Source organism: Carya illinoinensis, chromosome 1 (genome assembly GCF_018687715.1).
Source record: "Carya illinoinensis cultivar Pawnee chromosome 1, C.illinoinensisPawnee_v1, whole genome shotgun sequence".
Classification (NCBI taxonomy): Eukaryota; Viridiplantae; Streptophyta; class Magnoliopsida; order Fagales; family Juglandaceae; genus Carya; species Carya illinoinensis.
The window spans coordinates 56,701,279-56,723,071 of NC_056752.1; the positions used below are offsets into that span (position 1 = coordinate 56,701,279).

Sequence of the window (21,793 nt, forward strand, 5' to 3'; positions counted from 1 at the left end):
TCAGCATATATATATATATATAATAGCCTGCCGTTTTGCAAATATGATTATTGTCCAATTTTATCATGAAAAATTTTATTCATAAGTCTCATACACCACACACCACATTTTTTATTATTTTTTTAATTTTTTTCTCTTATCAAATGTGTAGTATATGGATGATTAATAGAAGAATTCTATTATTTTAAAAAGAATAAAACTAAATAAAATTTAAAAAATAAATTTAAAAAATAAAAAATTATGTAGTGTGTGGTGTATAGACTTATGAGTAGCATAGCTCTTTTATCATACTTTGATCCAGGCTTTTTTCGTTCGATCGAACGAGGTGTCAGGTGTGTGCGCTTTGCATACGAGGAACTGGCGTACCCATTGCTCAATTACCTCCAAAGTAGTCACTGCTGACAATGTACTATAACCTCCATTATTTGCTATTTTTCAATAAAGGTGATAGCATGATCACAGTAAATAAATAAATAAATACTGCATATAATCAGGGAGTTGTTCGTGAATTGTAGAGAGAGGATTAGTGCCGCCACCAACACAGGCAAAAGAAAGTGCTGCTCCATTCAGAGTTACATGCTGACAGACAGCATACGGTCAAGTACCTATACGTTTGAATCATAATTTGCAAGAACGGCAACATTCAACCATTTTTATAAAAAAAAAAAAAAAATTCACAATATCCTCATTTCCCCCGCCGAGATATGTCATCAAAACAAAAATGCAACGTTACAATGACTAATCATATAACAGACTTATCAAAAAATCGCATAACAGGATCATACCCATTAAACGAAGAAGAAGAAAAGGCAGCAGCTAAATTCTTCCGCCTCCCTAAAGAAGAACTTTCTTTTGCAGAGTCCCATCAGTCTTGAAGCTTTATGATATCCACGACCACTCATAAACTGAACATACTGTAAAGCCCATTATTGGTATACTCTAATCATCACAGAACGAGAAAATCATAAGAGGTCAACATTTTTATCACCATCAAGCAAGCATGTTAGCATACACGTGAGAGGACGACAACAAAACTCATGGGGGTCAAAATCATATAAAAAAGACTCGAAAGAGCTACTTTTCCCATGGTTAAAGAACCTTCCTATCCAAGAAGAGTAAAAACATGTGCTTTCTCATTATATTGTAGAGAGAGGGTCTTTTTTTCTCTCTCTTTTTCCACTTCTCACCCCTTTTTTTGGAAGGGGTAAAGCAGCAAGATTCAATCACTGATTTACAAATGGATGTTGCCATTCAACAATATATATATATATATATATATATATATTTTTGTTCTATTACCGTTGATGCTACAAATTCACAATGGAGGAATTTCATTTCCTGCTTACATTTGTCTTAAACACCACTCAAGCCCAATAGAATAGTCTTGCAAGGAAAACTAAGCTAAAAAAATCAAAGCTGTGCAAAAAAACTGTAAATCCTACTGTTACTAGATGTACATCCAAATTTTAGTATGGAAAAGGGTGGTGAATGGGATCCCACATCAACCAGGAGAAAAAAGCTTAATAGTTTATCAAGAATTCCAAGGGGTTCTAGTTGTAACATTGACTCATTTTCCAGTATAAGCTCGTAACTGGCTTCAACATTTTTGGGCTGTTAAATTAGGGTTTAAATGGAACCAACCCATATGGAAGGGGAAGATGGATTTTCCAAAGATCATTTCGTACACTTTGCTTCTTAAAGAGACATCATTTCTCAAAATCAGAAAATAATTTACATCTTATATGCATGTAAAAAACAACAAACTCTCTGTTTTCATGAAACGTAAAATATCCTAGATACTTCAATGGAAATGCAAGAGCGAAATTTTCTCGTCATACTTAAATTAAATTATAAAAACAAAGTGTCCAAACCACTACTAAAAAAATATCTTACTTTGTGTGGTATCATCCTGATACCAACTTCACAACAATGCAGATGAAATTTAGCAGTATGAGGGGAACTCTTAAGTACTGGGTTGCATAGATAAGACCTATAAGCTGCCCCTTAAATGACTTTGTCTTGCCCCCTGAGAATTCTGAGAAGCTCCATCCACGAGGTGCCAGGAAGCGGTCCTCATTTAATATTGCCAATGCATTAGCAAGAAGCAGACATCCCTCCAATAATGTCCATAAACCCATTCTCCTGTGCAATGAAGAATTTATCATGGAAAACCTTGTCGTACTTCAATTTGTAGGCATTTTTCACAACTACCCCACCCCCCCTCCTCTTCCTTACATAAAACTACTAAAGGACTTGCCAAAGTACCTTTTCTGCATCTATCGAAAAGACACGACAAATGGAAACAAATGCTAGCATGATTACTTGAAGAAACAATCTTTAAAAGTAACACAGGCAGATGATTTCTTTTCCTTTTTTCTTTGATAGGTAAAAAAATACAAATAGATGATTTCCAAGTAGCAAAATGCAACTTTAGCCAAAAGTTATTATGACATAGCAGTCTGAATGCCGCTGCGAAGTTGTAACCCCCACCACCCATGAATCAGTCGATCTACAAGCTGTTGATATGAGATAAAAAGAATCATGTGTTCTTCATGGTGTCATGCACATGGCACATGTTAAGTGCTTTGCCAAAGTGAGCCCAACCCATCTCAAACCAATCATTGATGAGGCCCACTATATTTTCAACTTCCAAAAAATAAAAATAAAAACATCTCAACCTACTTCATACATTCAAACACATTTCAACCTATTTACATTCAAACACGTCTCAATGGAATCCACAAAATACTAATATTCACAGATTAACTTAGATCATCTGAGACAACCTCAGCAACCAAATGCAACTTAAGTGTTGGGGTTCAATTTCCTAAGCTTCACGTATCTGGTTTTTTTGAGCTGTAAGAACCAAACTCACTCATGAATTAAATTTGGGGTATAGCCTCTTTTTATCTGAAAAAAAAATTATGAATTACACAAACATGACCCACAAACCCAACTTTTTCTTGTTGCGTTGCACAACAATTTTAAGGAAACAAGTGTATCCATGCTTATAATCAGACTGTTCATCATTCAACAATCAGATAACTAATCCATATGTCTTATCAAAAAAATAAAAAAAGATAACTAATCCATATGTTATTAGAGCTTATAAGGTTTAAAAATGTAATCCCTTTCCATGACTTCAAGTAGTAGCGGATTACGTTTTGCATACACTGTTCTGCCGCAAAAGTAACAGTTTAAGGATTCACAAACCAGTTCCAAATATGTACTTTTTTCGAGCACAATACAGATCCTTAACCAAAACGGTATCGACCTTCTCACTCTTCTTGTTAAAATCCTACTCGAGTCCCCCACAACAAGAAGGACCTAAATTTTCATGTTACCACGGAAGGAAGACAACAACCCAACGGGAAGTAAGATCCTCTCATACAACTAACTATAAGCTGGCAACAGGATTTCAACAATAACCCAATTTTGAGAGACGCAAATGTGACTGCTCAAGAAAACCCAAATAAAAACCTTAAGAAAATAATGGAGACGATTTTAGAAGTATTAAAATCTGAGACATTTACGAAGTTAGATTGATAGGTAAATCTGCGATGTGTAGGATTAGGGGCAGAATAGAAAACTGTTGGAAACCGCCAGAGGCGCAACAAAAACTGTGTTCTCGCTGACCTGATTGTGGAACCTGATCTCCGGAGAGGCTTGGTCTTTGGGAAGGATCGACGTCGGTCTGAAGCAGAGGCTTCACCGAAAAGAGGAGAGGAGCGGAAGTACGTGCCGTCCCTTCGTGCGCGCAACGTGAGAACGTGAGATTAGGCTACCTTTGGGCACCGAGAAGCTATTCTATAATGAAAAAGTGTTGGCATGAGTCCCGTTTGTGCTTTGCTACATACGGTCGTCAGATGTAATCGGCGTGCAGTCGGCTATACGGAATTAATAAAAAAAAATTATAAAAAAATTCTCTTATATTCAAGGGAACCTACATGAATTATAAAAAGTTATAAAAATAATTTTTTTTTTCATGTAGGTCCCGTATTAATTTTTTTTTACAGCTGACTGCACGCCAACTGCATCTGCCAACTGCAAAAAGTATTTCTCGTCCCGTTTTGGGGCAGCCAAAACACGCCTTACATGTCATGGAGTAAAAATATTAAAAATACTCTATAACAAAATTAAGTCTTTTTTTTCATTCTCTCTATCTCATGTGTCGCCAAAGCCCCCCCGATCCCCACCCCTCCTCTAGGGGTATACAGAAACCGACGCCACTTGCCGCCTCCAACATGAACCGATTGGCCGCGTTAGGAACTGGCCAGAACCGCTTGTGAACAGGTCGGCAGACGGTAGATATTCTTCAAAACTGATCAACGTCAGTTCGGCAACGGTTTAACCCTAGTTCAAACCGCTGAACCGGCCGATTTAATAAGATATATACCTTACTTAAACAAATATCTGAAGTTTAAAAAAAAAAAAAAAACTTAATGTTAAGCCAAACGGCACAGTTTCATTCTAGGGTTCAAAGTCCCTTAGGTACCTCTCTCTCTCTCTCTCTCTCTCTCTCTCTCTCTCTCTCTCTCTCTCTCTCTCTCTCTCTCTCTCTCTCTCTCTCTCTCTCTCTCTCTCTCTCTCTCTCTCTCTCTCTCTCTCTCTCTCTGTGTGCACGCAGCCATGGCAATTGGCAGGGCGAAGGGCCTTTCTCTCTCACTCTCAAATCGCAGTGTCGCACCTCCTGGCTCTCAGCGTCGTCTCTCACGGTCTCATCCAGTCGGCAGTCACTGCGGCATCATCGCCTGAAAATAGGTTCCATTGCCACCGAATACGCCGACTAATCGACCGGAGTGACGCTGAGACCAATGTAGATGGTTTGCTCCTTTTTAAACGGCCGGTTTTGGTCAAAATTTATCATCTTTCAATGGACCAAAACCCAAACCGATTGATCGGTTTTCACCCCTACCCTCCTCTACCCTCACCCCCACCACCCGTGTCGGCATCCTCTCCCTCACTCTCACCCAGCGTCGGCATTCTCTCCCCCACCCGCAACCTGCAATGCCGTCCTCTCCCCCACTCATACCTCCATCGCCCATCTAGGCCAAATGAGAGACATGACTGAGCATGGAGGGGGCTAAGAGAGGTGGGGTGGAGTTGGTGGTGGCTGAGGGAGGCTCTAGGTGGAGGTTGGAAGCCGTGGGTGGCGGCATACGGTGGGGTAAGGGGTAGAACCCATTTCGAGTCTGGAAGCCGTGGGTGGCGGCATAATCTGCGGGCTTGGTAGTGCTCGACGGTGGAGCTAGAGGCTGACGATGGCGGCGGTAGTAGCGGCAAACTGTGGAGGAGAACTCATTTCGAGTTAAGAGAGGGTGCTATGCGTTAGGGCTTCCGTGAAAGTTTGAAGGTGGTTGGAGGTGGCCGGCATGATGGGGAGTCGAATGGTGGTGGTCGGTGGCACTGTAAGTGAAGCATGGCGAGGCTGGGTGAGGCTGTGAGCTAAGAGGGAATTGGGTGAAGGGAGAGGGAACTGGGTGGGGGAGGGGGAAACGGGATTTTGTTATTAAAAAAAGAAAAAGAAAAAGAAAAAAAACACACTAACACGTAAGGTGTGTTCCGGATCAGCCGTGAACAGTGGCTGATCCATAGCAAAGCTCTTCTATAATTTTCTATTATTATTGGTTAGTTTATTATTACTTTTTACTTAATTATTATTATTATTTATTATTTTTTTATTACTATTTAGAACTCTTTTCAACACTTTTCACTATACAAACCCACCTTAAAGTTATGTTTGGGTACTGAAAATATCTCAAATATTATTATAATACTTAATTACTATTCATTACTTTATTATTACTTTTCATTACTATTCAATATTCTATTATTACATTTTTATTATTTTTTTACTATTATTCATAATACTTCTCAACACTTCTCATTACCTAAATCCAATCTAAAATAGAAATAATAGTCTGTCGTAACAAATTCCGCTCATCAATTTCAATTAAGAAAATATTGGTATATATTTTTATTTTTTAAAAATATTAAAATATATAATAAAAAAATATAAAAATAAAAATTTTAAAATTTGTGCTGGACGGTACGCCCAAAAGGCATTGTTGGAAGGCCTAGCATGACTCTAACGGTTAATATACCAAAAAGGGAATAATTATAATTTTATCAAATTTTAATACAAAATAAAATAAATAATTCAAATTTTTTAAATCATAAAATAAAAATAATATTAAAAAAATATTTTAACAATATTTTATTAAACTTTCAATTTTAATTTCATTTCAATTCAACTCATCTCATCTCATTTATGAAATTAAACAAGACCTCAGAAAATGTTTGCAATCATTATTTCTTAGAAGGAAAGAAAATTAGGTTTTGGATAATAATAGGAGATGAGATTGTTTTAGATAAAAGTTAAATAAAATAATATTTTTTAATATTATTATTATTTTGATATTTAAAAAAATTGAATTGAGTATTATATTTATTTTTAAATTAAAAAATTATTATAATAATAAAATAAGTTGAGATAATTTAAATTTGTTAAAAGTATCTTTACAAACATCTTTTTTATCCATCGTTTGTATAAACAAAAACAAAACATCGCTTTTTCGGTGCATTAAAAAATATCCATAATACCCATGGGCCATGCCCAATACCAGGCCCTCGACTCGGGCTCTTATGACCCAAAAGCTTTCTTAGGACAGAGTTTTCAGTCTATAAGCACAGCCCATCTCTTTTATAAATACCCGAATCGCCGTCTTCCACCAATTAGGGTTTTTGCCTTTTGGCCTCTCCGGATTCTACTTTCTGAAGCGAGCGCCTCCAAAGCGAAGGGAAATGGTGAAGGGACGCCAAGGAGAGCGAGTCAGGTCTGCCTTCCTACTTTCCCGGACTCATTTGATCTTTTAAATTCCTAGATCTAACTTCCAAACGCCTATTTCCACTTCATGCCTATAGATTTTCTCTAATTTTCCATCTTGACCCTGTATTTATTATCAGGCTTTATGTCAGAGGAACAATCCTCGGCTACAAGAGGTACTTAGACTTCATTTTCGTCTGTGGTATGCTGTTCAATTTTATTTCTTTCTCGGGAATGATTTTCATGGCTCTTCTGGATTCTGTTGGACTGCTCAGAAAACCGGGAGAAAATCACTATTACTATGATTTTAGTTGGAGTTTCTGTTTCCTCGGTGCCGAAATACGTAGAAGTGAGGATTTTCTTGTATAGATGGGTTAGGTAGATGGTAATTGCTTTCTTTTAGCATCAGTTTGTATGCTGAGAAATATAGGAAAAGAGAACGAGGACTTACTGGGTTGATTATTATTATTTTATTCCAGAGTCACAAAGAGTGAAAGCGGTGGACTTAAGATTGTTACTGTCGTTTTGTTATTTTCACATGCATTTTCTCAGCTGGTCTTTAAATGTTTGATGGGGATTATGGGTCCAGGTCCAAGTCCAACCAATACCCGAACACTTCCCTCATCCAGGTTGAGGGGGTGAACACCAAGGAGGAGGTTGCATGGTACGCTGGTAAGCGCATGGCTTATATCTACAAGGCCAAGGTGAAGAAGAATGGAACTCACTACCGCTGCATTTGGGGTAAGGTGACCAGGCCTCATGGTAACAGCGGTATTGTTCGTGCTAAGTTCAAGTCGAATCTTCCACCGAAATCCATGGTATTGTAAAAGAAGAGATTTTTCTATGGTTTATAAAATGACTTTCTACAAGGAGATTCGTCGTTTATTTTGTCTTTGGTTCTTCTGCAGGGGGCTAGAGTTAGGGTTTTCATGTACCCCAGCAATATATGAGGTAATTAGTACTTACCGATCCTTTTCTTTATTTAATTCCCTCTTTTATTTTCGCCCTTGTGTTTATTTTTCTGTTGTGTTCAATATTATAATAGGTAGGCAGCTATGACATTGTACGGGGGCTACACCTAAATTCCTCACCAATAAAATCCTCAATTACTTATTGAAAAAAAAAAGCCATAGCATGGGCGCCGTGGTCATATTAATGCTGATATAAATCATAATGATTTACAAGCATTTTCAATGATTATCATATCATATGAATGATCCTACTTGCTGTACTAATGGGGTTTAGGCTTTGTGCTCCCTCCCCCCCACCCCTCTCTCTCTCTCTCTCTCTATCTCTCTCTATATTTGGAGAATGTTTATATACCCTGTTGTCTCTTAATATCCTTTATCAATGATCATATCATTCTACATTTCTTTTTCTCCATCTTACTTTTGCTTCGAAGGGTTATGTAGTTATAATGTGTTTTGGGTTTCCCCACTCGTAGAATGGGTATTAGAGTGTTTTGCATCCGTTTGTCAGTTTGAGGGGGGAAGAATAACCATGTGTAGAACATTGATTTTGTCTTTTCTAGCAGTGTTTCTGTCTCTACTATTTGTAACAACCATTTGAGATAATGAGAGATCCTGTTTGTTGCCATTAACTGATCTGTTTGACTTAGACTAACCATACATAAACCAAAATTAGGTGTAACCGCAAGGGTGACTCTGTCTCTGTCTTTCTATCCCAGAATTTGTTAACTTTTTTGGTGAAAAATTTTCAAAATAATGAGGGATATCATAAGCGTGTGCTTGCTCTTATGTTCTTGTGTTCATCTCTTGTAACTACCGTGTGCATGCATACGTGGCAATTAAATGGTTTTATGGTTGGACTGGCTTCCTCTGGTCATTCATGCACTGTATTTTTTTTCCTTGCAGCTCTCAGGTTGTGTAGATGCCAGATGAGCAGGTGACTGAGAGTTAAGCAGATACTTCTTTATATCAGCTAAATTTATGTCAGGTTTTGGAGCCAAATCGTTTTTGTTTATTAAGGTTGGTGGATGGAATATTGTATGAATTTTCTAGTTTCGTAAACACCTGTTTGTTTCTTGATTTATTTTTTGAGAAAATCTATCCTTATTTGAATAGAAGGAGGATAAACTGAATACTCTCCTCAGAGAGTCCTAGTGTACTCTTTGCTAATACATGTGAAACATTATTGACATTTCTAGGAATATGCCTTACACACACCAATTGTTCACCTTTTCTAGCAGTTTAGTTACATTTCTTAGGTCTCCCGTTTGGTTAAGGGATGAGAAATAAGTAAATAGTAGTGAGATCATTTGTGAATAGTAATGAAATAGTTTGAGTTAATATATTTTTGGAGTTTTGGGAAAGGGAGAAAAAGTTGAGTAAAAAAATTATAAAGTTAAAAGAATCGTAGAATATAATTTTTTAATATAATTTTTGTTTTAAAATTTGAAAAAGTTGAATTATTTTTATGTTTTGTTTGGAAGTTTGGAGAAGTTGTAATGATTAGGTAATACTTAGATGAAAAAGTTTAAAATTTAAAAATTTGAAATTAAAAAAATGATTGAGTAGTGTTTAGATGATGTGATGAGATAAAATGAGATTAGATTAGAAGAAATGGTTTTAAATATTTGTGAAACCAAACCATGCCGGATAAACTTCTCCACTGAATTCCATTTCTCCTTAGAACCATTAATGGCATTAAAACACTGTCAATGCATCTACTGCCGAAAATTGTGTCTTTGAGAACTGCAATGGCTTGACCAGAAGAGCACCAAGATATATCTCCCCAAGTGGATCTCAATAGTGGCTTTGTTTCTTGATTAAAGAAATCGGACTGTCGATACTTCATAGAAACGGATGTCGAGCAATATTAGTTCTAGGTATTTAAGAATTTGCTAGCTTTCCTTTTTCCGAAAAAGTTTTTGCATTTTGACTTTTATTATGCTTGTTCGACTGCTGTTTTCATAATATGTTAATTAATTGTAGTACTTTTTTTTAAGAAAAATGCTACTTCATTATTTCCACACTCTGCACTTTTAAAAATATTTCTTTTTTTTTTTTTACTCAGCAGGTGTGCGGTGGTGTAGAAATAATGAGGAGAATAGCTCTTTTGAAATTATAAAATAGTTGCATTGTTAGAGAGAAACTGTGTTGGATATTGTTTTGTCATCGCGCCTGTTAAACTGCCATGTCAGCGCGTGGATAAAAATCCGTGAATTGGCCCGTAAGAGATAAAGATACCGATATGAACATACATGCATAATTCTGCGTGATCGGCTACGTTATTTTTATTGAAGTTATTTTATGAGTTTACATTTTGTATAATTTTTTTAAAATAATTTTTTTTTTTTTTTTGGTTTCTGTTCACTTTTCCATGAGAAAATATGGCAAAACTCTAATCACCGTTGCTTATAAAATATATTTTGATGATACATACATGTATGTTAACAACTAAATATTTATGCTATGAGCGATGCCTATTGTCCTATAAAGTAAACTCACGGTTACTTATTAAAATTAAATTAAGAAGTCCATATATAGACTGACATTGTTAGTGTCTTTCTGGGAACTTATGGTGGTATATGTTTTCACTTTTTAGTTGGATTGATCGAGTATTAAGATAATAAATGGTATTTAGCACCCAGTTGGTTCTTCTGCTCACACTAAATATCCTATTCTGTGTGAGGAAAATGCTTTATATGATCATATATTTCCTCCAGAATAATAATAATAATAAAATTGAATGCCGATTTCAATTTTTGGATTTTTTTTGGCCAACCAGCAATAGATAATTAAATTAGGAATAAAAAAGGAGGTGATGGGGAAGCTCAAATGAAAACTCCAATAAAATGCATAAAACGTAAAAATGATCAAACAAGTCGTGTTAAAAATTGAAGAGACCTAGAGGAAGAAAAGATTCTATAAATGGAGTAAAGAGGAGAATAGAGGAAGAGTCTCTGGTGGGCTCAAGGGGGAAGACTGGGAAGATTGGTTGGGATTTTGCTCTGGGAAGAGAGTTTTGAGGCATATCTTTAGACAAGTTCAAGTCATATTTAGAGAAAATTGTCAAATGATTAATCTTCGTTCCGATTAAAAAATCATTTCAATTCATCTCATTTCATTGCGTCTAATCATTATTATTTTTTTAAATTTAACTTTTTTCAAATCTCAAAATAAAATTTATATTAAAAAAAATATATTATAACAATATTTTATTCATTTTTTAACTCTCATATCATTTCAACTCAACTTACTATCCAAATCTCCCATAAATGTGAAAATTATACAAACAAAATCCAATTATTAACTTGTCATAATTAATTATGAGAAATAATATTTATAATTCTAAGATGTGCATGTCTTGTATAGAAGTGCGCAAGACATCTATATCCTAAAATTTATAGTTAGCGTTACTTAATTACTACTCCTATTGAAATGGGATAAAAATAACTAGCTCAACCTATCAAATGATCATCATAAAAAAGTAAGAGGAAAAAAGACAAGAAAGTGACAAAATAAAAAGCTAAATGTGAGAGAAAAAGACAAGTTAGACACGTAAAAGATTAATAATATAAAATTGATTTTCTCACCTATTATTGATAGAGTCCTAATAAAAAAAATCTGATATGTGAGGAAGACGAGTTGGAGACTTTAGAGTGACTATTATAAAAACATAGAGATTATCTTCAACCTCACTAGGAGAGAAATGAGGTTATTAAGTCAAAAGTTTTTCATATTTTGGTATAAACAAAAACATCACTATTTTGCTGCGTTAAAAAATATCCATCATTTTAAACATAAATTCTGAGATTATTACAGCGACAGTTTTGTATATTTTAGTAATAATTAAGATTTCAGCAATAATGATTAAATCCAAGTTTTGTATATTTTGGTCATTAACAAAATTTATTTTGAAAGTACAGAGACACTGAAACATGTTTTTATTTTATATTAGAAAGCTTTTTTATTTTACATTGTACGCGACGCATGGGTCGTGACCAATACTGGGCCCTCGACTCCGGATCTTATGACCCAAAAGCTTTCTAAGCCAGGGTTTTCAGTCTATAAGCTCAGCCCATCTCTTTTATATATATACTCGAATCGATGTCTTCCACCAATTAGGGTTTTAGGTTCTTCTAATTACTCGGCCTCTCCGGATTCTACTTTCTGTAGCGAGCGCCTCCAAAGCGAAGGGAAATGGTGAAGGGACGCCAAGGAGAGCGAGTCAGGTCTGTCTTCCATTTTTCCCGCACTCATTTGATCTTTTAAATCCCTAGATCCAACTTCCAAACGCCTATTTTCACTTCATGCCTATAGATTCTCTCTAATTTTCCATCTTGACCCTGTATTTTTTTATCAGGCTTTATGTCAGAGGAACAATCCTCGGCTACAAGAGGTACTAGACTTCATTTTCTTCTGTGGTATGGTGTTCGATTATATTTCTTTCACGGGAATTGTTTTCATGTCTATTCTGGATTCTGTTGGGCCACTCAGAAAACCGGGAGAAAATCACTATTACTTTGATTTTAGTTGGAGTTTCTGTTTCCTCGGTGCCCAAATCTATAAACGTGAGAGGACGATCTTGTATAGATGGGTTAGGTAGATGGTAATTGCTTTATTTTAGCATCAGTTTGTATGCTGAGAAATATAGGAAAAGAGAACGAGGGGTTACTGGGTTGATTCTTTTATTTTTTATTTTATTCCAGAGTCAGAAAGAGTGAAAGCGGTGGACTTAAGATTGTTTCTGTAGTTTTGTTATTTTCACTTGCATTTATTCAGCTGGTCTTTAAATGTTTGATGGGGATTATGGGTCCAGGTCCAAGTCAAACCAATACCCGAACACTTCCCTCATCCAGGTTGAGGGGGTGAACACAAAGGAAGAGGTTGCATGGTACGCTGGTAAGCGCATGGCTTATATCTACAAGGCCAAGGTGAAGAAGAATGGAACTCACTACCGCTGCATTTGGGGTAAGGTGACCAGGCCTCATGGTAACAGCGGTATTGTTCGTGCTAAGTTCAAGTCGAATCTTCCACCGAAATCCATGGTATTGTAAAAGAAGAGATGTTTCTATGGTTTATCAAATGGCTTTCTATATGGAGATTCCTCGTTTATTTTGTCTTTGGTTCTTGTGCAGGGGGCTAGAGTTAGGGTTTTCATGTACCCCAGCAATATATGAGGTACTTGTAGGCCCTTTTCTTCATTTAATTCCCTCTTTTATTTTCGCCCTTCTGTTTATTTTTCTGTTGTGTTCAATATTATAATAGGTAGGCAGCTATGACAGTGTACGTGGGCTACACCTAAATTCCCCATCAATCAAATCCTCAAGTACTTATTGGAAAAAAAAAAAGAAGAAGAAGCCAAATCATGGTCTCCGTGGTCATATTAATGCAGATATAAATTATAAATGATTTACAAGCATTTTCAATGATTATCCTACGAGCTGTACTAATGTGGTTTAGGCTTGTGTCTCTGATTTCGAGTATGTGTATTTACCCTGTTGTTTCTTAAGATCCTTTGTCAATGATCATATCATTCTAAATTTCTATTTTCTCCATCTTAATTTTGCTTTGAAGGGTTATGTAGTTGTAATGTGTTTCGAGTCTCCCCTTTTCTTAGAATGGGTATTAGAGTGTTTTGCATCCGTTTATCAGTTTTGAGGGGGGAAGAATAACCATGTGTGGAACATTGATTTTGTTTTTTCTAGCACTGTTTCACCGTGTCTCTACTATTTGTAGCAACCATTTGAGATGATGAGAGATCCTGTTTTTGTTGCCATTAACTGATGTGTTTGATTTGGACTAACCATACATAACCAAAACTAGGTGTATCCACAAGGACGACTTTGGATCTGTCTCTCTATCCCAGAATTTGTTCTCCTTTGGTGACAAATTCTCAGAATAATGAGGGATATCATAAGCGTGTGCTTGCTCTTATGTTCTTGTTTTCATCTCATGTAACTATCGTGTGCATCCATAATTGGCAATTAAATGGTTTTATAGTTGGAATGGCTTCCTCTTGTCATTCATGCATCATTTTGTTTTTTTCTTGCAGCTCTCAGATTTTGTAGAATGCCAGATTGAGTAGAGATGACTGAGACTGAGAATTATGCAGTTACTTCTTTTTATCAGCTAAATTTATGTCATATTTTGAAGCCAAATCGTTTTTGTTTGTTAAGGTTGGTGGATGGAATACTGTTTGAATTTTCTAGTTTCGTAAAGAAGTAATTGCCACCAGTTTGTTTATTGATTTAAGCTTTCAGAGTTTAGACTATCAGTATTTCATAGAAATGGATATTTAGCAACATTGTTTCTAGATATTTATGAATTTGCTAGCTTTCCTTTTTTCCGAAAAAGTATATTTTTACTCGCGTTATGCTTGTTTGATTGCTCATTTCATATTATGTTAATGTAATACGTTTTTTTGAAATTATAAAATAGCTGCTTTAGGGGAGGGAAAAATTATGGTTGATATTGGCGCTAAGTAATCTGTTTATTTGATTTGTAAGATTTAAAACTAATATTTAAAATTAAATTATACCTTTTGGATGGAATGTGGTATAAAGGATTTCAAATATAATTAATTCTTCTGTGTAGTTATTTTGTGGCTGTCAAATTGCCACGTCAGCTCGTGGATAAAGGTCCATGAATTGCCCCTATGAGGTGAAAGATAAAATCTACACCGATATGAAGTTATGAACATCCATGCATAAAGCAGAACTTTTTAATCACAAAAAATTAGAAAATGCTAGGGATCCGGTAGGGGATTCCGTTCCCTTGTCCCGCTGCATTTTTTTATTTGTATTGTTTCTGAAATTGATTTTTACAGAAAGATTAAGAAAATTATATTTAATTATATTGTGAATTTTATTATTTTTTTTAAAATATTTAAAAGTGTTAAAAAAATAATTTAAAAAAAATATTTAGAAGTGTTTGTTTTTGTTTTTTTCATATCATTTTTTTAACACTTTTAAATATTTTAAAAAAATGAATAAAATTTACAATATAATTAAATATAATTTTTTAAATTTTTCTGTAAAAAAATTAAAAAAAAAAAAATATCAACGGGACAAGTGAACGGGATCCCGAATCCCTAGCATTGTCCCAAAAAATTATACAATATTGGTCGGTAATACATTCATGTCTGCTGTACTTCTCGATCAAAAAATATAAAGCTAAGCTCTGGTTACATACGTTTTTGGATTACATACACGTACATAAAGTTGCTTATAAAATGTTTTTGAATGATACATACGTGTACGATTAAGATGTACAAATATCTCCTATGGGCGATGCCAATTGTTTTATTAAGTAAACTCATGGTTGCTTATTATAAATAAATTATTAAGTACATATAGAGACTGACAATGTTAGTGCCTTTCTGGAAGAATGCTTGATATGACCTGATATTTCCTCCAAAATAAAAAAATAACAAAAAATAAAATTCTGAACCCTCCCATCCATTGGAGTTTCTTATTTTTTACTTAAGTTATTTTGGTCTATCAGCAATAGATTAATTAAATTAGGAATAAAAGAGGAGATGATGAGGGATCTCGAATGAAAACGCCAATGAAATGCATAAAAAATAAAACTTAGCAAACGAGCCGTGTTAAAAACTGATCAGACCTAGAGGAAGGAAAGATTCTATTAATGGAGTAAGGAGGAGAATAGAGGGAGGACTTTCTGATGAACTTGGGAATGATGAATAGGAAAACTCGTGAGGAATATCTTTAGACAAGTTAAACTCGTGAGGAATACCCACATTTTTTTTTTCTAATGTTAAAAAAATACACATACAAATTCACTAATGATAACTTTTTAAATCATTTAAAAAAAAGCAAAAAGTGAAAAATAAAATAAAATACACTAGGGGCACTTCTAGATGACACATTTGGAGGACACCCAAACATTTTCATAATTAATTTCGTACATTCATGATCCATTCAACCAAACAAGTTTAGTAACTTGTTATCAGAATATAAGCTACGTATTGTTTTTGAAGAAAAAGTCAAGTGAAAGTTGTTGGTAGTTTTCTTTTTGTATCGAAGCTAGACATTGCCATTGGCATAAGGATTCCACCAAATTGACTTGTTTGGAAAGTATAATAAAGGTATAGACAAAAATCCCGCAATGTTGGGTACGTGGTCAAAAGACATAGTTTATATATTTTCAATGCTACATACAGTCTTCATTTGAGGATTGCAATATACATATAGGTAATTTTATCTTTAAAATTTTTTTAAATTACTAAAATATCTATCTTAAAATGATATTTTTTCCTCTTAAAATTTTAAGAATATCATTCAACAAATGATATTCTTAAAATTTCTCTTTCTTTTTATAGGATTGATGTGTAAACAAGTATTTTCTAATTCTTTGATGAAGAGAAAACGAAAACTTCATTGAATCACTGCCGTCGATTTCGATCCTAATGAGATGGGAGTCTAGATTCAGTAGTGCGTTGCGTGGGAAACTATTCTAAATGGTCAAAGTTGAATTTTCCACACATGGTGTGGATGATTAATTCTTCGAAAAGAGTTCTAGACCGGCTCTTCATCTGGTCAGTCAGGCAACTCCCTAGTGAAAAAAAGTTTCTTAAAAATATTTCAAACAATATTTTTTTAAAAGAGATCCTAATGAGAGGGGAGTTTAGGTTCAGTAGTGCGTTGCGTGGGAAACTATTATAAATGGTTAACGTTGAATTTCCCAAACATGGCGTGGATGATTAATTCTTCGGAAAGAGTTCTAGACCGGCTCTTCCATCAGGCCAATCAGGCAACTCCCTAGTGCAAGAAAGTTTCTTAAAAATATTTTAAACAGAATTTTTTAAAAGAGATCCTAATGAGAGGGGGGTTCGGATTCAGTAGTGCGTTGCGTGGGAAACTATTATAAATTGTCAATGTTGAATTTTCCAAACATGGCGTGGATGATTAATTCTTCGGAAAGAGTTCTGAACCGGCTCTTTCATTAGGCCAGTCAGGCAACTCCCTAGTGTAAGAAAGTTTCTTAAAAATATTTCAAATAGAACTTTTTAAAAGAAAAAAAAGTCATAATTAAAAACAATTGAATAAATTAACGAAAAAAATATCAAAAGTATCAAATAGATTTTATGTAATTTATTCTCTATCTAGATTATCATATTTTTCAAACTTAATTTTTATTGAACTTCTCGAGAAGGTGGTAAAAATATTAAATAAAAATGGATTTATGATACGAGTGATTTTTAAATAAAAATATAACATAAAAATAAAAATAAATTGATTGTATTTTACATTTTTAATGTAAAAGGCGTGACTCAAAATTTCCCTTATGCCCTCAACCTATTAAGTCGGCCAGCCAGCCCTGGTTGAATGTTGACTTCCTTCAACACTTTGTAATTATAATAAATCAGCTACAATAACATATTTGATTGAATTTAACAACAACAACAACAACAAAAAAATGATTTTCTTTCGCAACTCCAGAGCCTTCGTTTTCCTATCATTCATAGTATGCGCGCGAATCAGCCTCGTTAACTGCGAGTGGATCTATCTTACGCATTCTTGTTTCGAGCAATCTAACGAAACTTCTAACCAAGGGAACCCGATCAGCGCCCTTGTGTCTAAATTAGCCCCCGGAGTTAACCAAAACAATGGCTTCTTCAACGGTACCTCTGATGGTATCTACGGCCTCGCCCTCTGCCGAGGCGATGTTCTTGTTGAGAACTGCCCAGACTGTGTCAATTTTGCCTCTCAAGAAATCGCACGTATGTGTCCATCCAGTGGAACTGCCTTTATATGGTTCGATGAATGCATGTTAAGGTACTCGGGCAGCAACTTTTTTGGAAAGGTAGAGACGACGCCAGCGCTTTTAAAGACGAATGTCATGAATTCTGATGACCCTAATTCTGTAGCATTATCTCTAATGGACAAACTAGTGGCCGAAGCAAAAACAAATGATAAGTTGTTCGGGGCAAATTTCAACCCGTTGGATGATGGGACTGGAAGCAGATATGGGATGGTGCAGTGCACTAGAGATCTCAATAGTACGTCTTGCGCCAATTGTTTAGAGGATTTGATAAACGTAGCTAAAACTTGTTGCATATCGAAAGTAGGGTGGGGACTCTACTCCCCGAGTTGCACTATAAGGTATGAGAACTACTCTTTCCTTCGGCCGCAACCAGTACCGTCGCCCCAACCTCTGCCTCCACCGCCCATGCCCCAACCAGGCAATGGTAAGCTGGCGCCCTAAATTTGAAAATTGGGATTCAGATACGAGTTCAACCTTTCCCCTGCGTATTTTGACTTTTTATAGGTCTATTTGCTGATCATTCCCTAACTAATTTAAAAACGAAACAATTATCTAAGACCTTCTAATTATTAAAAAGTACGAATATTAGACAATTTATCATATTTTAAAATTTTCAAATGACAAAGATTCGGTAAATCTAAGTAAATATGTTAAATGAGGGGTGTGATTGGAGGGGAGGGAGAGATCTAAACTGATGATATAAAGATGAGTAGGAAATGACAGTCTTCAGAACAGAGAGTAATTGGGACAAACAGGCTGATTAAGCATTCAATAAAGATTACAACCATGAATGTAGTTGGCAGTTCTCCCCTGGGTTTACTGTATTATTTCCACTCCTCGGGTGAATTAAGTATGGGTACTGAAACTATTCTCTATTCAAATGATAGCAATGATTTTTGAGCATAGAATTGCCTTATTTATCATATTTTGAGCTAGCAGGACATGTCCCTATATATTTTTATTGATCTGTCGTTGATTTGTGAAAACTTACAGTTGTGTTGTATGACGAGACTGCAGGAAAAAATACAACAATGATTGTAATCATTACTATATCCTCAATTGCAGTAGTTGTAGCTCTCTGTGGTTTGTGGTTTTATTCATTCCATGGCAGGAGGAAGAGTCGAGGTAGATTTATAGTGAATTTACTCGATTAAAACATAATTGTAGTTCTAGACTGCCTTTAGCGATTAATCTATTTTGCTACTCAGAACAAGAAATTCCATTACAAGAATTTGAAGGTTCACCATCAATGGACATAAGTATGCATGTCGGGGATCATGACAAGAGTGGAGAAATGCAGTACTTCAATCTCAATACCATACAGACTGCTACAAACAATTTTTCTGACTCGAATAAGCTTGGAGAAGGTGGCTTCGGCCCTGTTTATAAGGTGAAAAACATCTAGTTTTTTACATATCCATTGTCAGAAATTTATTTGAACATTTACATTTGAAAATAAATGATTACATAACACATAGAAATTTTAGAAATTGTTGGAGATCACTGGTATCTGAATAATTGTTACGATCACTTGATTTTAGAAAAGAAATGTTCTGCCACTGAACCTTAGGGCTCGTTAGGATATTAAGAATATCTCAAAATATCTATGAATATCAATGAAATACTAGTAAAATAATTTAAAAATATCTGAGAGCAGTTATATTTCCACACAACTCTTAATGTCGTAAGATATAGAACTTCTACGCATACATCTACCATTACTCAGCGATAAATTTTTTTCTTCGGCTCAAAAACGAAATGTTTCCAGGGCAAGCTAATAGATGGAAAGGAAATAGCAGTAAAAAGGCTTTCAATCAGATCCAGACAAGGTATTGAAGAGTTCAAGAACGAAGTGATGTTCATTGTGAAACTTCAACACAAAAATCTGGTGAGGCTCCTGGGATGCTGCCTGGAAGGAGCTGAAAAGCTTCTTGTCTACGAGTACATGGCCAACACTAGTCTAGATGCCTTCCTGTTTGGTTTGCTCTCTCTCTCTCTCTCTCTCATGACTGACACACACACACACTCACAGGCTCACACGCTACATTTAGCACCTGTTCATCATTTGCCAATTATTTCTCTAATGCAAGGCAAAAATATCTTATCGAGTGAAATTTGCCTTATTATTACAATGCAGATCCAACAAAACGTAGAGACCTAGACTGGGCTAAACGAGCAAATATCGTCAATGGGATCGCAAGGGGCGTTCTATATTTACACGAGGACTCCCGTCTCAAAATCATCCATAGAGATTTGAAAGCAAGTAATGTACTATTAGATGATGAGATGAACCCAAAGATATCGGATTTTGGTACTGCTAGAAATTTTGGTAGCAATCAAATCGAGGCCAACACTAACAGAATCGTGGGTACATAGTAAGTCCAACCCATTTAGGATATATGTTAGAATATCTCTGAATAATAACAAAATAATTTAAGTTAAGATAATCTTTTTGAATTTTGAAAAATAAAAGAAAAATTGAATACAAATATTATATAAATTTAAAAAATTATTTGAATATAAAATTTTAATATTATATTTGGTTTTAAATTTAAAAAAGTAATATTATTTTTTGTGTTTTATTTGAAGATTTGAAATTTAAAAATGATCTATGTTAATTGTTAAACTAATATTTTGGAAGGAAATATCTGAGAATATTTAAGAATAGTTGTGTTGTTAAAAACTCAAATAAATCCTTAGGGCTCGTTTGGGAAGTGAAATGATTTGAGAATTCTGTGCATTTTATGTTTTGTTTATGAGTTTTGAAAAATTGTAATAATTAAATGAAAAAATTAAATATTTAAAAATGAAAATATTTTATATTTGAATAATGTTTAGAAATAAAATATTTGAGAATATACGAGAACAATTGTATTACGAATTTTAGTGCCCTCTGTGTGCATGATTTCGAGGAAGGGACAGTTCATTCCTATTGCTATTTATTCTTCAATTCCTGTTTTAAACACATTAGAAATTACATTTCCAATGGTGATTTGAAAACTGCAATAAACAGAACTTAAAAAGGAGGGAAGCCCGCTTTCAATTAGTCATAGTTATTTCACGTTTGCCCCTAACGATAGTATATTACATCTAGAACAGTGATACGTTTCGTCTTTTTTAGCTTTTTACTGATTGAATCCATCCTGTGCTATAAAAACTTTATACAATAGCGGGTACATGGCGCCTGAGTACGCAATGGAGGGACAATTCTCAATAAAGTCCGATGTTTATAGCTTCGGAGTTCTGTTGCTGGAAATCATAAGTGGGAAAAAGAACAGTGGCTTGTATCATCCAATTCCAGAGCGTGCACAAAGTCTTCTGCCACAGGTAGGCCTGATCTCTTATTTGTTTCTCGAGCTCAAATATAAAGTTTATATACGATATGTATATATATAAGTTGAGATAATGAAAATCAATACCAAACAGGCATGGCGACTTTGGAATGAAGGCAAGCGAGTGGAGTTGATAGATCAAACATTGGTCGACGACTGTCCTGTGAGTGAAGCTCTGAGATTGATTCATATCGCGTTGTTGTGCGTTCAGGAAGACCCTAATGATAGACCTACCATGTCATTGGTAGTTCTCATGCTTGCAAGCAGATCGATATACCTACCTCAGCCATCCGCACCTCCATTCTCTATTGCTAGATTTACCTTCTCTGATCAATCTACAACAACGGGGGCCGAGGCAGGAATTTCCGGTTCTGATCAATCTTCAACTATTGGGGCCGAGGCAGGAAGGGTCGTGTCCACTGTCTGATTAATAATAACATGCTACATGCTGATCAAGATCTGTTTTTCGTAACGTTTTCATACCTTAACTGGTTGTTTAATACTGTTTTTTGTAATTGTTTGATCGAGAGAATCTATATTTGTACAGCATTTCAGAATAGCAGTAAAATGATTTTAGATATTATAGAATTCAATAAAAATATAAAAAGTTCAAAAAATTTAATGTTTGTGTTTAAATAATGTTTGAAAATGAAATTATTTTGAGAATTTTGATAATTTCATTTCTCAACTCACTACAAGAAAATACGTCTTTTCCAGCACCACGTATAGTCGCAAATAACCCCAAAAAACGCTGGTAATAATTATTCGCAGCGTTTTTTACAATGCCGGCTGTTAGTCGCAATTGTATACTCACTTATAAATTAATCCAGCGATAGACCAAAAACGCTGAAACTAATCCATTATTTACAGCGTTTTCTCAC

The 21,793-nt window shown here is 35.0% G+C and overlaps 5 protein-coding genes across 11 annotated transcripts; 4 read left to right on the forward strand and 1 right to left on the reverse strand.

Annotated features, from left to right (window-relative positions):
* Positions 1-523: 523 nt before the first annotated feature.
* On the reverse strand, positions 524-3,800 carry LOC122291694 (immediate early response 3-interacting protein 1-like). Of its 3 annotated transcripts, none has more exons than XM_043099595.1 (3): positions 3,637-3,800; positions 1,894-2,142; positions 524-905 (listed from the first exon to the last, which is right to left on the reverse strand). In XM_043099595.1, exon 2 carries the CDS (start codon positions 2,136-2,138, stop codon positions 1,905-1,907), a length of 234 nt encoding a protein of 77 aa, XP_042955529.1. In that variant the 5' UTR covers positions 2,139-2,142; positions 3,637-3,800; the 3' UTR covers positions 524-905; positions 1,894-1,904. The 3 variants fall into 3 exon arrangements, with proteins under 3 accessions (XP_042955529.1, XP_042955513.1, XP_042955522.1); XM_043099579.1 differs by having other exon boundaries at positions 524-939; positions 3,637-3,798; XM_043099588.1 differs by having other exon boundaries at positions 524-914; positions 3,637-3,797.
* Positions 3,801-6,709: 2,909 nt separating this feature from the next.
* Positions 6,710-14,147, forward strand: LOC122291757 (60S ribosomal protein L35a-1). 4 transcript variants are annotated; one of them, XR_006236757.1, is made up of 6 exons: positions 6,710-6,836; positions 6,967-7,002; positions 7,416-7,644; positions 7,735-7,777; positions 8,701-8,814; positions 9,863-10,107. XR_006236757.1 is itself a non-coding variant. In XM_043099739.1 (5 exons), the coding sequence occupies exons 1-4, from the start codon at positions 6,805-6,807 to the stop codon at positions 7,774-7,776; spliced, it is 339 nt and encodes a 112-aa protein (XP_042955673.1). In that variant the 5' UTR covers positions 6,710-6,804; the 3' UTR covers position 7,777; positions 13,847-14,147. The 4 variants fall into 4 exon arrangements, 2 of the variants coding, with proteins under 2 accessions (XP_042955673.1, XP_042955661.1); XR_006236760.1 differs by having other exon boundaries at positions 9,866-10,107; XM_043099739.1 differs by lacking the exons at positions 8,701-8,814; positions 9,863-10,107 and adding an exon at positions 13,847-14,147.
* Positions 11,897-14,147, forward strand: LOC122291777 (60S ribosomal protein L35a-1). Of its 2 annotated transcripts, none has more exons than XM_043099754.1 (5): positions 11,897-12,023; positions 12,155-12,190; positions 12,611-12,839; positions 12,930-12,972; positions 13,847-14,147. In XM_043099754.1, exons 1-4 carry the CDS (start codon positions 11,992-11,994, stop codon positions 12,969-12,971), a joined length of 339 nt encoding a protein of 112 aa, XP_042955688.1. In that variant the 5' UTR covers positions 11,897-11,991; the 3' UTR covers position 12,972; positions 13,847-14,147. The 2 variants fall into 2 exon arrangements, with proteins under 2 accessions (XP_042955688.1, XP_042955697.1); XM_043099763.1 differs by lacking the exon at positions 13,847-14,147 and adding an exon at positions 13,060-13,367.
* Positions 14,148-17,232: 3,085 nt separating this feature from the next.
* On the forward strand, positions 17,233-18,021 carry LOC122301297 (cysteine-rich repeat secretory protein 38-like). The gene has a single exon (XM_043112537.1). The coding sequence runs from the start codon at positions 17,233-17,235 to the stop codon at positions 18,019-18,021; it is 789 nt and encodes a 262-aa protein (XP_042968471.1).
* Positions 18,022-18,699: 678 nt separating this feature from the next.
* Positions 18,700-21,448, forward strand: LOC122291790 (cysteine-rich receptor-like protein kinase 10). Its single transcript, XM_043099770.1, has 5 exons — positions 18,700-18,974; positions 19,329-19,559; positions 19,718-19,955; positions 20,751-20,907; positions 21,007-21,448. Exons 1-5 carry the CDS (start codon positions 18,830-18,832, stop codon positions 21,337-21,339), a joined length of 1,104 nt encoding a protein of 367 aa, XP_042955704.1. The 5' UTR covers positions 18,700-18,829; the 3' UTR covers positions 21,340-21,448.
* Positions 21,449-21,793: the final 345 nt, after the last annotated feature.